Source organism: Lissotriton helveticus, chromosome 11, assembly GCF_964261635.1.
Source record: "Lissotriton helveticus chromosome 11, aLisHel1.1, whole genome shotgun sequence".
Lineage (NCBI taxonomy): Eukaryota > Metazoa > Chordata > Amphibia > Caudata > Salamandridae > Lissotriton > Lissotriton helveticus.
In genome coordinates, this window is record NC_136072.1 from 450,490,260 (window position 1) to 450,508,170 (window position 17,911).

Consider the following 17,911-nt stretch of genomic DNA (forward strand, 5'->3'; position numbering starts at 1 on the left):
AGTGTTGTTCTGTCCATTCTATTTGCCTTGAGAATTGCCACATCTATAGCTTCAGATTTATAGCCTCTAAGAAGGAAACGGGATTTACAATGGAATTGTGCCAGCCGGCATTCTTCCTCACTGCTGCAGATCCTCCTGACACGGAGCATCTCCCCATAGGGTATGCTCCGTATCAGGTGTGCAGGATGATGGCTTCCGGCATGCAGCAGTGTGTTGCCCGCAGTAGGCTTGCGGTGCAATCTAGTGTGGAGACTGCCTGCCTGGACGTAAATCTCCACATCAAGGAACACAACAGAGGTGGCACTGATACTGCTGGTGAATTGGATGTTAAGATTATTGTCATTCAATTTATCAATAAAATCACTCACTTCCGTCTCAGTACCATCCCATATAAAGAACAGATCATCAATGTATCTTGACCACAGTTTTACTTTAGAATTCATAGTGGCAGAATGTTGTCGCCAGAGGACCTGCTCCTCCCAGTACCCCATGTGTAAACAGGCGTAACTGGGAGAGAAGCAGGCCCCCATACCCACTCCCCTGGTCTAAAGAAATAGCTGTTTGGCAAACATGAAAACATTGTTCTCTAAGCAGATTGCAATCATGTCTATTAACATTTTTGAATGATCCTGGAAACAATTTAGTCTTTTCCCAAGAAAATGTTGCACTGCTCTTATACCATCTTGATGGAATATACTGGTATATAAAGAGGTGACATCCATGGACACCAGTATGTAGTTCGTATTCCATTTGAAGTTAACTAGTTTCCTCAATAAGTCACTAGTGTCCAAAATGAAAGATGGCAAGTTTCTCACAAAATCTTGTAAAAAGAAGTCAATGTATTTACTCATGTTCTCTAACAGGCTGTTGCAGGCAGAGATTATGGGCCTGCCTGGTGGTTGTTGGTAACACTTGTGAACCTTCAGGATGAAGTAGATGACTGGTGTAACCGGAAAGTCATTCCTCAAAAATTTGAGTTCATCCATAGTTAGCAGGCCCTTGCTCCTCCAAGCTGTAAGTGTGGAGTATATTGCATTCCTCGCCTGGAGAGCATCTTGTGGGGTGATACGTTTGTAGCAGTCCCTATCATTAAGTTGTTTCAGGGCTTCCTCTAGGTACATCTTACGTGGCCATAAGACCACATTGCCCCCTTTGTCTGATTGTCGTATCACCACATGTTTGTTTGCACTCAGCTTTTTGATTAATTGATGGTATTCACTGTCCCTATAATTGAAGCGTTTGATTCTGTGGGCATTCCTAATCTGTAATTCCTTCAATTGTACCGTCACTTTATCATGGAACAAATCCACATTATCCTTTATCATAAGTGGACAAAATTTAGACTTAGGTTTGAAGGGCGATATGCATGAGGCAGTGACAGGTTCACCCCCGAGTATTGTTGAGTTGTTAAATTCTAAAGGAGATTCCTCCTCTTGAAGCTCGAAGAGTTCTTGTGTAAGAGCTGTTCCAGTAGTGGTCGTATCGTTGGTCGCCTCCAGAGTACTGGGACTGCTGTCTACAGGTTGAATATTGCTAGATGCATTGCGGTCCAATACTTTGTGTGCATTATGATATTTCCTCAATTTTAATTTACGCACAAACTTGAACATGTCGATCTTTGTTGTCGTATAATCAAAGTCACCCCGTGGACTGTACGTTAATCCTAATGCCAGGATGCTTGTTTCTTTAGGGGTTAGATCGATATCAGTCAGATTGATGACAGAGTGAATGTTATCATCAACTTGTATATTAGCATTCAATCCTGTGGTGGTACCGGATGTGCCTTGTTGCGCTACCATCTGGTACGCTGTCTCCTTGGAGTTCCCCTTGCGCTTGCGGCGTTTGTTGCTTTTGCGCCTCTCTGAACGTTTCCTGTTGGCTTGCTGCCTACGGGTAACTGATTTGCTGAGCGCAAGGTTAATTTGCGATCCTGCTGGACCAGCTCCAACTCCTGCCCTGGGGTGAATTTTCGATATATGCAAACCTTTGTCCCTCTTCTATCACACTGCTACCCTTGTCAATACAGATAACTGACTAACATATCCACGACTCAAATTACTTTCATATTTCACTATACTAATGCACCACTAATCCTTTATTGGGTTCTGGAGTAGGGTGCTACACGCCAAAAAAAGCGCTTCAACTCCCCATCAGGGGTAACAAGCGCTATATAAAAGCAAACCTTTTACCCTCTTCTATCCCTCCGCTTTCCTTCTGAATCCAATTAACTGACTAACCTATCCACCGCTCAAATTACTTTCATATTTCCCTATACTAATTCAACAGTAATCTTGTCTGGGTTCCGGAGTAGCGTGCTACTCGCTGAAAAAGCGCTTTGCCACCTCTTCAGGGGTAGTAAGCGCTAGATAATGCTATTACAATACAATTACAATATGCCACTCACATCAATGTCACTAGACTGTACCCCACTACACTCTATGTTATTCCACTGTACCCCACTCCATTGTACCACATATCACTTTACTCTATGGCACTAGACTGGACAAATGTACACTTTACAACACTCTACTCCACTCTACCACACACCACCTAATACCACTCCACTCAACAACAGTAAACTGCAATTAAGAAAAAAAACATCAAAGGTGAAGTATAATTTAAGGCTAGGAAAAATTAATTTCTTCTTTCTGTAGAAACCCAACTTGTGCTACCCAGACAAGTATATAGAAATACTAAAGTTATAGTTATAACGTACATTTATAATTTAGGCACCACCTTAAAAATCATGTCATTATTTAATGGTATGATTTTTTTGAAGGTACGGTCTCCCATGCTACAAGGTATGTTAATATGCAAGGGTATAACTAGTGGATGGGACGGGGAAAGTTATAGTCAATGTTTTGAACAGGAGACTGTGAGATAAACATTACAAAGGTCTGAGGAATATGGGGTCTTTCTGAATGTCGTACATGCTCTGTTATCCCTTTCACAACGGTTTCCACTGCAACCTCTCCCTCTACATTGCTCGCCTGTTCTTTTATTTCTCCTCACATCATGCTGAAGTTGCCAATCTGCTGGTCTCCAACTGTATTCATCTCCTTCCCCTTTGTTACTGTCTTTTCACTCTTTCATGTACTTCTCCTCTCTTTCACTTCACCCTTCCCTTTGTCTTTCACAGACACCCTCCCCATCTGTAAACTCTACCTTTTCGTTTCCTTCGATGCTCTAATAGGTCGACACATGTATAACTCTTCACACATTTCCCCATAGATTCGTAACTACAACGGGCACATATGGGACCATCGCTTTACAGAGACATCAGGAATTGGACGAGCACAGAACCTGAACACCTTTCTGACCCATTGACATGCGGTGCGAAAAACATGCACTGCATTCAGTCTCAGCAGAAGAACTCTCGATTGTGCCCTGTGCTAACACCCATTCACACCATGAAGTCACTCACACCTAGAGATGACTGACTCACAGTATTCGCTCTCCAAGCTCGTACGTTCTTGAAAAGCAAAAGTACATAATTACAAGATTGTGGAAAAGAAAATACTCTCAAGACTAGGGCCACACATTCCATTCAACATGAACTAAAACATGTGAAGTGTAAATAGGGACTGCGGTGCTGGCATGAATTACTTTAAGGGTTCTGGTACTCATTGAGAAAAATCAACGTTATTTGCCTATAAAGTTAAAGATGTAAACACAGGGGCCCATTATGGATCCGTGTCAATATTAGTTGTTCATTACTGTTGGAGCTCACCGCTGAGAGCACCTTTCCCCACTTAAACCCCAATCAGAATCTCTGAAACGAGATTTTTTTTTAAATCTGTATGGTCTAGGACATCTGTTACCTCATATCCCTTACACTCGGCCTGTAAACAAAAGTTCTGAATGCTCCTCTTCATAGCTCAAAAGCATGGTAATTCACTGTATGTGGGGCAAAACCAAAAAAGGACACACTGCTGAACAAATCTCTCTCGCCTGATGTATGTTTTTTTCTGCAGACAAAAAAGCACCCCGTGAAAAGGTGGTGCAGGAGGCCTTCTCCCATCACAGGCATCTGACCAAGCAGGCACCACCCTGCACTGGGTTTCTCTGCTGTGTAGTTCTTCAAAGAGGGGTTATTGAGCTGCTCGTCTTTTTAAATGATGGTTGGTTCCCAGTCTTTCCCCTAGTGTGTGGAGCTGCTTGACCAGTCCCACAATGGATTCTGAGTGCAAAAGTCAAGCAAAATGCACCCAGGGAGGCGTGCACCGTGCAGGCAACATAGTTGATGATAATAAATTTTTTGCCAATGTCCGTTCCACTATGGACACATGCGTTACTTTCCCTGCTCAAAAAATATCACAGACCACTGAAGGTTATCACCCAAAAGCATGGCATAGAATAACAATCCTAAACTGATGACACCCACATTCTGGTGAGGGTACATTGGAAAAGCCACACGTTCAATACCTCACTTTATAGCTAAATGGGACTCACTTCTAGAGGAGGAGTCATGCACTTGAACCCAACAGTAGCAAAACCAAGATACTTTGAGTTTGGGAAAAGAATCACAGATCTAACCTTCCCAATTTGACACCTTGGATATTCGACCAGATAATTCTTCAGAAATCCCAGATTTGTGTATTATTTTCTTCTTAGCTGTTTAAAAAACAATTCAACGTGTTCCTTTAAACTACAGAGGGATTCTTACTGGATCCATAGTAAATTCCAGCTTGGACTGCAGGAATGCTTCTATTTAGGAGTTGTGAAAAACAGATTAGCTGTCTTTCCAAAATCCCAAATTATAGAGACAAGCCTGGCAGTTGGCCTTCAAAATAAAAGGCAACTTTCCAAAAGGCAGAAACATCCTTCACTTGCTCCTTGTTATGGAATGAATCATATACAAATTACTATACAAAGTGCTTAAGTATAAGCAAGGCACCCCAAAACCTTTCACCAGGCCTCAGGTGCAGAGAAATTCTGGTTCATTTCCCGCTGAGATTTCCACTGCAAGAGACAGAAGGTTATGGCACCTAAGAGTGAGATGATAGAGAAGCCATTCGGATCTTGTAAGACAACAACTTTTTTTGAAGTTCAAAACTAAAATAAAGTCTGTTTAGTCCTGCACCCTGTCTGGCAACTCTATGATGACTGGGTTTCGAGGTATTTTGTGGTGAAAGCTTCACAAATATTTTAATAAACTGAATTAAATACAATTTAACATTTCACAAACATATTAACTTAACTGTGATACTTGACATCATTCAACATTATAATTGCTGTTGAAGTATAAAACTCAATGAAATTCAGTGAAAAAGGAAAGGTTATGATGGAGTTAGGCTTGATGAAGTGAAATTAAAAAGTTAATATGCTATATTATTCTAATGTTCCACCTCCTCGATACACTCTTAAAAACAAAATTTTAATTCAGGAATACAACTCGATATTACACAGTCTACAATCTCACTAATTAAATTAATAATGATTACGTAACAATGGAATTCCATTTTTAAATGTAAAAAAGCGAGGACCACCAGCATGGAATATTCAAGGTTCAATTGTTCACTGCCAAACAGTAAGTAGGTCACATTGTAGGACAACACCTCATGGCCATAAAACAAATTTAGGAATAATGTTCTCAATGTGAGACACTCTTACAAAATACCAAAACCTCACAAGTGTAAAGCAACAAATGTGCAATTATTACTTACATTAAAATCTGGGGTGAGAGTCAGTTGTACCAGAAATCTTCACATTTAACTACCTCATTCTTGGGTAAGTAGGACACACAAGTTTTAGAATGTCTAGCACAGCATCTGAATGTTTCGCTTCAGGAAGGAAAACTACCCAAGGCATGGAAACATGCTATCGCTAGGCCATTGCAAGAAAACAAATTACTTCGATAACTCCAACAGGTCTAATTACAAACCTATTTCCCGTCTTCCAATACTGACCAAGATCCTGAAAAAACATAAATAAGCAGCTCACAACGTTTATGGACTCAAATAATCTCCTACACCGGTCCCAATCAGGTTTCAGAGCTGGCCATAGTACAACGGCAGCCTTACTTAGCTTCACAGAAAATCCTAAAGCTCAGCTGACAAAGGTGGCACTGCTGCTCTGATTTTATTGGACTTGAGTTCCACCTTTGGCATGGTTAATCACAACCTCCTGTTGCAAAGGCTAGAAGAAATAGGTGTATAGGGAACGCTTTGCGATGGTTGTAGTCTTTTCTGCAAGAGCGCTCTCATCAAGAGAATACCAAACAGCATTGTGCACAGATCTATCCACAATCATGTGGCATAATGCAGGGTTCCACTCTCAGCACAACTGGGTTTGATATATATGTACGTCATCTGGTTGCTATTGTAGAGAGCTGTGGTCTGATCCCTTTCTCATATGCTGATGACACCCAAATTGTTGTGTCTCTGCAAGCTCAAATAAACAGAATGCGGGTGTCTTAAACATCTGCTTGTCATACGTGCTGGCCTGGATTAACATTAACCACCTTATACTGAACAGTGATAAGTCCAGGATTTTGGTGGTGGGCAACCAGCCTTATCTTTGGGGGCCTCATCTGTAGCCGAAGGCTCTTAGGACATGTCCTACCCCAGCGCCAGCTGTTAAGAATCTGGGTATATTGTTAGATAACAAGCTTTTAATGAACACCCAGATCACCAAGGTAGCGGCCACCTTCTTTGGAATGCTCAGACGGCGAAGAAAGAATCTTAGCTGCCTTCCAACTTCAACACAAAGAACAGTGATACAGGCCTTGACCTCTCAAGATTGGATTACGGCAACATTCTCCTGCTGGACATTACAAAGGGTGCACTTAAGCGACTGCAGTTAGTCCAAAATGTTGCCGCTAGGCTTCTTCTAAAGCTGCCTAAAATGACAACCATATCCAAGCTTCTGTACAAGCTTCATTAGCTACCGGCCGAGAAACAAATTTATTTTAAAGCATTATACTATATGTACAAACTGTTGTTGAATCAGGGTTTTCAGTATCTCAGACATCTCGCTCTAGCAGTTCCCACTTTTACTCAGCTTCTTGAGTAACAAGAGCACATCAAGGAGGCCGAGCCTTCTCCTACCTAGATACTAAGCTGTGGAACGCAATTCCAGTGTCGCTGAGATCTTGTCATTCTCCTTCCATTCTTCATAAACAGCTAAAACCCTGACATTTCAGAAAAAAATCTTATTATCACTGCGGGTAGCTATGCGCTTTATGAAACCCTAATAATAATAATATTAAAAAATAATTTAATTTAATTTTAGAATTGATCTTTTAGGGAAGGACCGCCGACTGAGGATTAACTTGTACACATAGTTTGGAGCCACTAAAAATCAATTATTTATGAAAGGCCAGTAGCTCATGAAATCAGACAAAAATAATTTTTGAACCAACTGATCTTACCTACAGACAAGGCATATTCTCTGAAGAACGGACACATGAACCAGAAGGGTATGATGTGAAGATATGCTTTCAGGCCTGGGAAGAGTTCTTTAAAGCCGGTATAGTTTGTACAGAAGTTTCCAAATGCTCCAGTAACTAGTACGCCATGAGGGTGAACGCCAAACAGATAATTGAATTTTGGTTCCAGGTCAGCGGTTTTAATAATCTGAAAATCACAAAAACGAACATGAGCAATACTACTTCAAGCAATGTAGCAGTTATTTAAAGGAACAGAAAAGCACAGACAAAAACAAAAGCTGTTTTTTTTTTTAATTTGAGCAATTTCTATTTATTTTTAAAACTCAAAGGGTACAAAATCATGGCATTAAATAACAAACGGCACACAACTAATGACAAAGGTGATGCCAAAAAACGAATGAGTAGCAGGTCAGAAAAGGAAATAGGCTAATGGAGATTGAATGGTTTTTAAATACTGAATAAATGTTAAAAAAATTTATAAAGGCGCGGCAAGCGACGATAGAGGAGTGCAACAGTGGCTCCTAGCACAACAATCCTATGCATCTATATTACTGGATGAGGCGCGCCAGGTTTGGCTGGCGACTAGGAGCAGGATTTATCAGTGGGGAGATAGGTCGAGTACGATGCTGCACAGACTTTGCCAAAATACGTATCACCCACTGGTGCTGCCGGGCCTCAAGGACGACGCAGAAGGGGAGCCGCTTTCAGCCCCCAAGTCTCTGGCCAACAGCTTTGCCAAATACTATGCGGCCCAATATGCCCCGCGAGAATGTCTTTCCCCACTAGATATTGACAAATTCCTTGCAGACCTCCCACCGCGTGCGCAGTCGGAGGCCGTGAGGGACCGCCTTGAAATACCACTGTCGGCTGAAGAACTTGGTACAGCTGTGGGGGAACTTAATACGGATAAGGCCCCGGGACCCAACGGGTTCCCGAGCGAATTCTGTAAGAAATATCATCTTCAATTGGGACCGCACTACAAGAGAGCCCTCGAGGTAGCGAGAGAGCATGGGCTCCTGCCTGTGGACTGGAGGCATGCAGAGATTGTAGTGTTCTGTAAACCGGGCCGACCGCCTGACAAACATGAGTCGTACCGCCCGATCTCCTTGCTGAATATCGAGGCCAAGATATTGGCCAAGGCGCTAGCGAACTGACTTCTCCCTTACATAACCGAGTTAGTACACCCGGATCAGGCGGGGTTTATGCCCCATCAGGCAACAAGACATAACATCAGACGCGCCCATATGGCGGTGGCGGCGATTGGAGGCACTAGAACCCCAGCGGCGCTGCTCTTGGTAGATATTGATAGAGCATTCGACTCCCTCAGCTGGTCCTACCTCTTTGCTCTACTTCCTCGGCTTAACCTTGGGCCGCACTTCCTGTCGTATGTGAAGCTCCTATATACAAGTCTGACGGCTTCGGTGAGGGTGGCTGGTGCCACGTCAGTGGCCTTCCCCATCGGGAGGGGCACTAGGCAGGGGTGCCCCCTCTTGCCTTACTTATTTGCACTGGCCATGGAGCCGTTGGCAGCATGGGTCAGGATGGACGCTCAAATGCGTGGAATTGAGTGGGAAGCCGGACCCTCGGATAGGATTGCCCTTTATGCAGACGATGTCCTGTTCTTTCTCACGGTTGTGAATAGGTCGGGGCCTAGAGTCCTAGAGATTATGAAAATCTTCGGGGAAGTATCGGGACTGTATCTAAACCCGCGGAAATCTATTATCTGGACACTGGGAGATCGACTAGAATTGGGTCAGTGGGCATCGCCCTTGCAAATAGCAGTTGGAGGCCTGAAGTACCTAGGGGTGTTTCTGACGGCCTCGCCCGACGTCTCCTGGGAACGCAACGTGGTGCCGGTGTGGGACCGAGTTCAGTCCGAAATGAAGTCCTGGGCCCAAATGCCTCTTAATATTTATGGTAGGTCGGCGATCTTTAAAATGGTTGCCCTCCTCAGCGCCCGACATCGCCATAGCCATCCCGGACAATTACAAGATCATTCGAAAGGACCACACCAACCAAACAGGAGGAGGCATCGCCATCGTCCATAAGAACACCATCCGAATCACGACCAGCTCCGACGATAACCTCACGACCGCCGAACACCTCCACTTCCAGATCCACACCGACCCCAGGACCACACTTAGAGGCACCCTCATCTACAGACCACCAGGAACCCGCACACAATTCAACGAAGACATCACTGACTTCACAAGCCCACATGCCCTCACCTCCGAGAACTACATTCTACTGGGAGATCTCAACTTCCACCTGGAAAAGAAAAATGACAGCAACACCACCACCCTTCTGGACAACCTGGCCAATCTTGGACTCAAACAACTTGTTGACACCCCCACCCACCTAGCCGGACACACGCTCGACCCTATCTTTACCTCCAGCAAACACATCTCCTTTGATCGCACCACAGCTCTCCACTGGACAGACCACAGCTGCGTTCACTTCAACTACAAAAAAAACACTACCCACATCCCCCCACATCCTATCCCTCGAAGAAACTGGAGCAAAATCAACACCAACCAACTCTTCACATCGCTTAATCAAAACCCCCCTGCCATATCATCGGACCCAAACCAAGCTGCCACCAAACTCACACATTGGATCTCCCACAGCGCTGACAAATTAGCACCCTTGAAAAACCACCAGATCAAACTAGGTAGCAAAAAGGCTCCCTGGTTCAACGATGACCTTAAGAAATCCAAGAAGGTATGTCGTACCCTCGAGAAAACCTGGAGAAAAAACCCAACCACTGACAACCTGACCACCTTCAAGGACGCCACCCGGAAACACCACCAACTGATCCGATCAACCAAGAAATCAGCATTCAAGGAGCGACTCGACAACAACGCCCACAACAGCAAGGAACTATTCAACATCGTCAAAGAATTTACCAACCCCACCACCGGCACCAACAACATCACTCCCTCCCAAGACCTCTGCGACTCTTTATCCTCTTTCTTCCACAACAAAATCGCCGACATACATAACAGCTTTGAAAACCAGGCCGAAGATCAGTCCACTCCACCCACCCCTGAACCAAAACTGCACTTTCACAACCTTCACGCCTGGAACCCAATCACTACTGAAGACACCATCCGCCTGATGAACTCCATCCACTCAGGTTCACCAACCGACCCATGCCCCCACCACATCTTCAACAAAGCAGACTCCATCATCGCACCCTACCTCCGAGATGTCATCAACTGCTCCTTCAACTCCGCTACCTTCCCGGAAAGCTGGAAACATGCCGAACTCAGCGCCCTTCTGAAGAAACCCACAGCAGACCCCTCTGAACTTAAGAACTACCGCCCCATCTCACTCCTCCCATTCCCTGCCAAAGTCATTGAGAAAGCCGTCAATGATCAGCTCGCCGCCTTCCTGGAATCCAACAACTCCCTCGACCCCTCACAATCTGGATTCCGAGCCAAACACAGCACCGAAACCGCCCTCATCGCTGCTACAGATGACATCCGAACGCTACTGGACAACGGAGAAACAGTTGCCCTCATCCTACTTGACCTCTCCGCCGCCTTCGACGCAGTCTGTCATAGCACCCTCATTCAATGCCTCAGCAACGTCGGAATACAAGGACAAGCTCTGGACTGGATCATCTCGTTCCTCACCGGAAGAACCCAGAGAGTCCGCCTCCCCCCATTCAAATCAGAGGCCACCGAAGTCATCTGCGGCGTACCACAAGGATCATCTCTCAGTCCCACCCTTTTCAACGTTTACATGAGTCCCCTCGCATCCATCGCACGACAACACAATCTCAACATCATCTCCTACGCAGACGACACCCAGCTGATCCTCTCCCTCACCAAAGACCCAAGTATCGCCAAAACCAATCTACACGAAGGAATGAAAGAAGTAGCCGAGTGGATGAAAAACAGCCGTCTAAAACTAAACTCGGACAAAACGGAAGTCCTCATCCTAGGATCATCCCCCTCTGCCTGGGACGACTCATGGTGGCCACCGGCCCTGGGTACAGCACCCATACCCACAGATCACGCACGTAACCTGGGCTTCATCCTAGACTCCTCCCTCTCGATGACCAAAGAAGTCAACGCCGTCTCATTTTCATGCTTCAACATACTACGCATGCTCAAAAAAATCTTCCGCTGGATCCCCACCGATACAAGAAAGACAGTCACCCACGCACTGGTCACTAGCCGACTGGATTATGGAAATACCCTCTACACCGGAACCACAGCCAAACTGCAGAAAAAACTCGAACGCATCCACAACGCCTCCGCCAGACTCATACTGGACATCCCCCGTCAAGCTCACATCTCCGGCCACCTGAAAGACCTCCATTGGCTTCACGTCAACAAAAGAATAACTTTCCGGCTCCTTACCCACGCACACAAGGCCCTCTACGACCTAGGACCTGAATGCCTCAACACTCGACTGTCCTTCTACACACCCAACCGACAACTACGATCATCCAATCAAGCCCTCGCCGCAATCCCGCGCATCCATAGGTCCACCATGGGAGGAAGATCCTTCTCCTACTTAGCGGCCAAGACCTGGAATTCTCTCCCCACTCACTTCCGCCTTACAAAGAACCACCTCTCCTTCAGAAAGCAGTTAAAAACCTGGCTATTCAATAAGTAATTTACCTACCCCCCCTCAAGCGCCTTGAGACCCTCTGGGTGAGTAGTGCGCTCTACAAATTCTTGAACTTGAACTTGAACTCCCGAGACTTTTATACCAGTTGCAGAATCACTCGTTCTCAGTTTCACCGCGTTGGTTCCAACAAGTGAACTCCGCTCTGGGACGATTTTTGTGGGCAATGGGTGCCGTGCGCGTAGCACTTCGTACCTGCTTTTTGTCCACATACTGCGGAGGATTGGCCACGTCGGATATCCTATCATATTACCAGGCGTCCCACCTTCTTGTCCTAAATGAGTGGTGGTACGGGGACAGAGGTGACCCGGCATATGCTCTTGAGCGCTATTTGATGGAGCCGTACTCGCTTCATACTATTTTGTACTCGGCGCAGCTGAAGAAGGGACTGCCTGATGCCACACGGGTGGTCTTTCAAATTTGGCGTCAGGCGCTGCGCAGAATGGGATGGTGGAGCAGACTTACCCATGAGACCCCGCTCTGGCACAATGGCCAACTTCCGATGCTGGCGTCCATGCAAGGCTTCCGGGGGTGGGATTCTATTGGAATCTCGAACTAGGGACACGTTATGCGGGGCACGTCCCTTAAATCGTTTCAGGAGCTTAGCCAAGAATATGACATGCCTCGGACGCAGTTTTTTCGGTACCTGCAGTTTCGCCATGCTATCACACCAGCGTTGGAGGGTCTAGACTCTCTGCCCGAATTCAGCCCACTAGAAGCTAAAGTATTCATGGGAGAACTGGAAGACAAGAAGATTTCCCATATCTATCAGACCCTAGTAGTGCATTGTTCATCGTCCCTACAACATCTGCGGGAAGTCTGGGCAGGGGACGTGGGGACCTGGAGGAAGAAGATTGGCGGGAAGCTCTTGAGGCCCCAAGGGGGGGGCGGCTATCGCTGTGCGCTTGCGATTTATCCAATTTAAATATTTACATAGGGCATATTACACCAGAGAGAGACTAAGGAAGGCTGGTTTAATTGCGTCCCCCGAATGCCTGAGATGTGGTCAAGCAGTTGGCACGTTCCTGCACACGGTGTAGAGCTGTGACAGATTGACGCAATGGTGGACAGGGGTATGGGATTGCCTGTCAGAGGTGCTGGGTTGGGAACTCCCACGCACCCCCAAATTGGGGCTTCTACATGTCCTTGAGGGGGTGGGGGGCAATATTTATAAGAGACATTTGTTATTGCTGGGCCTTACGATCGCGAAGAGGGATATAGCTATTGCCTGGAAAGACCCTCGGGCTCCTAGAGTGATAATATGGAAGCAGGGACTTGACTTTTGTATGGGATTGGAATGACCTGTGTATGAAGCCAGGGGATGCCCTAAGAAACATTATAAAATATGGAAACGATGGGCAGATTACCAGGGGATATGGCTGGAGCCGCTGCCACTATCAAGAGACAATGAGGGACCGGTGTGATGGTGCCAGGGGGCGTTATAGTACACGGAGTTTTCATATGTGTTTTCTGTTTCTGCATTGTAAGAGGACATGGCAACACTGTGCGGGGGGGACTTGGGTGGGGGAGGGTGCTAAGGGAGAGGGGGGATCATTGGGTGGAGAGTTAAGGGGATTGGGGTATAGTAATATGCTTTACAGATCGTGATTGATGATGATATGACTTGATTGCAGTGCCTCCGGGGCTCGGAGTGCTGCGGCTATATTGTGATCTTTCAATAAAAAAAGTATAAAAAAAAAACTTTATAAATAGGATTCATGTGGAAATTAAAGCAAAAAAATACAGAAATGATACGTACGCAAGCAGATCAAAAACATTGAGAAAATGAACAGAGAAAGTTAGCTGGCACATGGCAGTGCGTAGATGTTGGAGTCACAACCCACGGAATTGACAGCCCAGACAATTCAACGATATAGGCATAGAATTTAGTAACCCACCACCATTCTTTTGCTCTCTCAAGGGCAGTCCAAATTATGGACCAGGAGGTTGTCCCAGCAAGGGGAGAGACAAAGTCCAAAAGGCAATAGGATTTGAGCTGGTATGAGAGAACTTCTGCCTGGCCTCACCCCATCCTCAATGAGCATTATCAACAGTTATTAGTATTCCTTTGGTAACAGAGAGAGATTATATAGTTACAACTATGTGGTTATATTTAAGTCAGAATTTCCATATGAAGAATGTCTTTGTTTCAGGATTAATTTTGGTGCCGTTTGATGTAACCCTTCAAAACACCCATCTCAGCATATTTCCAGGAAAAATTCACAGTGAGAAGTTACACAGGGGCTAAGAAAAAAGGGTCACAAAACATTGATTTTTCATGTTAATTCCAATAGGAAACTTTGTTCACTGATACAGAAAAAAAAAATTGAAACACCAAATTTGGCAAAAAAATAAAAATACCTTATCAAACACCATGGTTTTCGTTATTTGGTGTAAATCTGTTCAGCTGTTTGAGAAATGTGTGTTTAAAGAAGTGTTCCAGGTGGTCATGAAGGGATTAAAAAGTTGGGTAAACCTGGACTGCTGGTATTGCGGGAAGAACATGAAAACATTTTTTCAAAATGGACCCTTTTGATTAGCCCAAGGAGCTTTTTCTCCTTTGAGCCTTTTGGGTAACGCGGGACTAGGACTATTCCCGCGGTACGAACAAATCTCAACGACTGGCCCCAGCTACAAAGAAAATGCTGCAGAGACCATCACAGGGCTCGAGGACTACAAGTCCTGAGGATTTTTCTTTCTTTTTTTAAATCCCATACAGGGGTAGGGGCCGGATAGCCATATTATATACATCTATACATATATGTATGTATGTATATATATATATATATATTCACTGAAAAAAACATAGGTTTCACACATGTTATAGTTAGCTGAACATTTCACTGATACAAAACCATTGAAATTCCCCCGTTATAGTTAGTTCAGCTAACTATAACTCGCGTGCCCGCAATGCACTGCTGATGACGTCACATATTACATCACTCATGACATGGTCAGTGACATCACTCATGACATCACTGACAACATCTCAAATGACATCACTGATGACATCCCTGATGACATCATCCAGTGAATGTGTGTCTTTCTGAAAAATAAATATTTTTTATATATGTATATCTAAAGGTCGATGGAAGAATAAATGGGTAAATAAGTGTCTAAATGGATGGTTTTGTTTGTAAAATTGATTGTATAACTGACTTATTAAGTGTATCTTAGTGAATATATGTATTAGGGAGTAATATTTAAATATGTAAATATCTATATCACTGTCGCACTTTGTGTATAAGTGGCTGCATGGGTTGGTGAATAGCTACATGATTGTCTATATGTGTTATTAGTTGGTTTTTTGAGTGTCAGAATGAGTGTCTGTATGGTTTGGTGGGGGTATTACTTAGCGCACACTTGCATAAATGACTGTCTCACTGTTTGTATGTGTTTTGAAGACAGCATGTGTGCAGGACTGTATGGGTGGATGAGTGTGTGTATGGGTGTGTTAGTGAGTGAATGACTGTCTCAATAGTATCTTTATGAGTAACTACATATGTTTTAAACTAGTATATGTGAGTATTGATGTATATAAGTGAGTATATGTGAGAGTGAGAGATTGGAAGAGTTAATGTATAAATAAGTATGTGTTTCTATAAGTGATTGTTTAAGAGAGTAAGTATGTGTACGTGTCTGTAGAAGTAAGTGTAGTGGTATGTGTATAGCTGTATGTGCAAGTAAATGGATGTTTGATAGTTTATTTACATGTGTGAGTATGTGTGTGAGTAACTCTATGAGTGTAGGTGTGTAACAGGATTTATAGGTGTATGAGTACATATGATGAGTGAGTACATGTATGAGTGACTATATAGAACTACAAATGGGGTGGGGTCGCACACCACTCACACACCGGCGGTATCGCCCCTAAGGACTATGGTTAATGTAGTTACGTGTTCCGCGATGCATCTTCTTTCGATTCTCTGCTATCTTCGCTGTCTTCGCCATCCCTGGACACGTGTTTCGGGGTATCACCCCTCGTCAGCAGGGATAGGCCGTGTTCTGGGGTTGCCGGTGGCTGCCAAATATCTGCCAGGTTTAGTACCACTCAGGCGCGCAGGTGCGGGGTCCCAGGCTCGTCAGCCAACTGCTCAAGGGAGCTTTAACATTACAAATGGGGATGGGGTCGCACACCACTCACACACCGGCGGTATCGCCCCTAAGGACTATGGTTAATGTAGTTACGTGTTCCGAGATGCATCTTCTTTCGATTCTCTGCTATCTTCGCTGTCTTCGCCATCCCTGGACACGTGTTTCGGGGTATCACCCCTCGTCAGCAGGGATAGGCCGTGTTCTGGGGTTGCCGGTGGCTGCCAAATATCTGCCAGGTTTAGTACCACTCAGGCGCGCAGGTGCGGGGTCCCAGGCTCAACAGCCAACTGCTCAAGGGAGCTGTAACATTACAAATGGGGGTGGGGTCACACACCACTCACACACCGGCGGTATCGCCCCTAAGGACTATGGCTAATGCAGTTACGTGTTCCGCGATGCATCTTCTTTCGATTCTCTGCTATCTTCGCTGTCTTCGCCATCCCTGGACACGTGTTTCGGGGTATCACCCCTCGTCAGCAGGGATAGGCCGTGTTCTGGGGTTGCCGGTGGCTGCCAAATATCTGCCAGGTTTAGTACCACTCAGGCGCACAGGTGCGGGGTCCCAGGCTCTTCAGCCAACTGCTCAAGGGAGCTTTAACATTACAAATGGGGGTGGGGTCGCACACCACTCACACACCGGCGGTATCGCCCCTAAGGACTATGGTTAATGTAGTTACGTGTTCTGCGATGCATCTTCTTTCGATTCTCTGCTATCTTCGCTGTCTTCGCCATCCCTGGACACGTGTTTTGAGGTATCACCCCTCGTCAGCAGGGATAGGCCGTGTTCTGGGCCATGCCTCGGGCAATATCCAAAAACCCGGGACATGTATCGGGTCTAGAGTTCATCAGTTCAACAAGTACCTACTTGCACCCACTGGGGTGAACCACTCAAGAACTCCATGTACCAGTGTCCCTAGGGGCGATCCGGAGGAGGGGCTAGCGGTGTGCGGTCCATTGCGATTGTTTCTACAAATTGGCTCCCTTGAGCTTTGAGCCGACGGGCTCCTGGACGACGCACCTGCGTGCCGGTTCGGGCATTGAGGCCATTGACGGTTGTTTGGCGGCCTTCTCTTCCACCCCTGGCTATTTTCTCTACTGATGAGGGAAGGTATCCCGAAATCTGAGCCATGTCTCGGGCGATATCCAAAAACCCGGGACATGTATCGGGTCTAGAGATCATCAGTTCAACAAGTACCTACTTGCACCCACTGGGGTAAACCACTCAAGAACTCCATGTACCAGAGTCCCTAGGGGCGATCCGGAGGAGGGGCTAGCGGTGTGCAGTCCATTGCGATTGTTTCTACAAATTGGCTCCCTTGAGCTTTGAGCCGACGGGCTCCTGGACGACGCACCTGCGTGCCGGTTCGGGCATCGAGGCCATTGACGGTTGTTTGGCGGCCTTCTCTTCCACCCCTGGCTATTTTCTCTACTGATGAGGGAAGTTACCCCGAAACCCGAGCCATTCCTCGGGCGATATCCAAAAACCCGGGATATGTATCGGGTCTAGAGATCATCAGTTCAACAAGTACCTACTTGCACCCACTGGGGTGAACCACTCAAGAACTCCATTTACCAGAGTCCCTAGGGGCGATCCGGAGGAGGGGCTAGCGGTGTGCGGTCCATTGCGATTGTTTCTACCAATTGGCTCCCTTGAGCTTTGAGCCGACGGGCTCCTGGACGACGCACCTGCGTGCCGGTTCGGGCATCGAGGTCATTGACTGTTGTTTGGCGGCCTTCTCTTCCACCCCTGGCTATTTTCTCTACTGATGAGGGAAGTTATCCCGA

The 17,911-nt window shown here is 45.7% G+C and overlaps 1 protein-coding gene across 1 annotated transcript in view; it reads right to left on the minus strand.

The window, feature by feature from the left end:
- Nucleotides 1–17,911, minus strand: part of LOC144791307 (2-acylglycerol O-acyltransferase 1-like) — a 423,435-nt gene that overhangs the window by 122,229 nt on the left and 283,295 nt on the right. Inside the window, exon 3 of the mRNA XM_078665973.1 lies at nucleotides 7,373–7,577. Within this exon, the coding sequence (XP_078522099.1) occupies nucleotides 7,373–7,577 (205 nt within the window). The remainder of the gene's footprint in view (nucleotides 1–7,372; nucleotides 7,578–17,911) is intronic.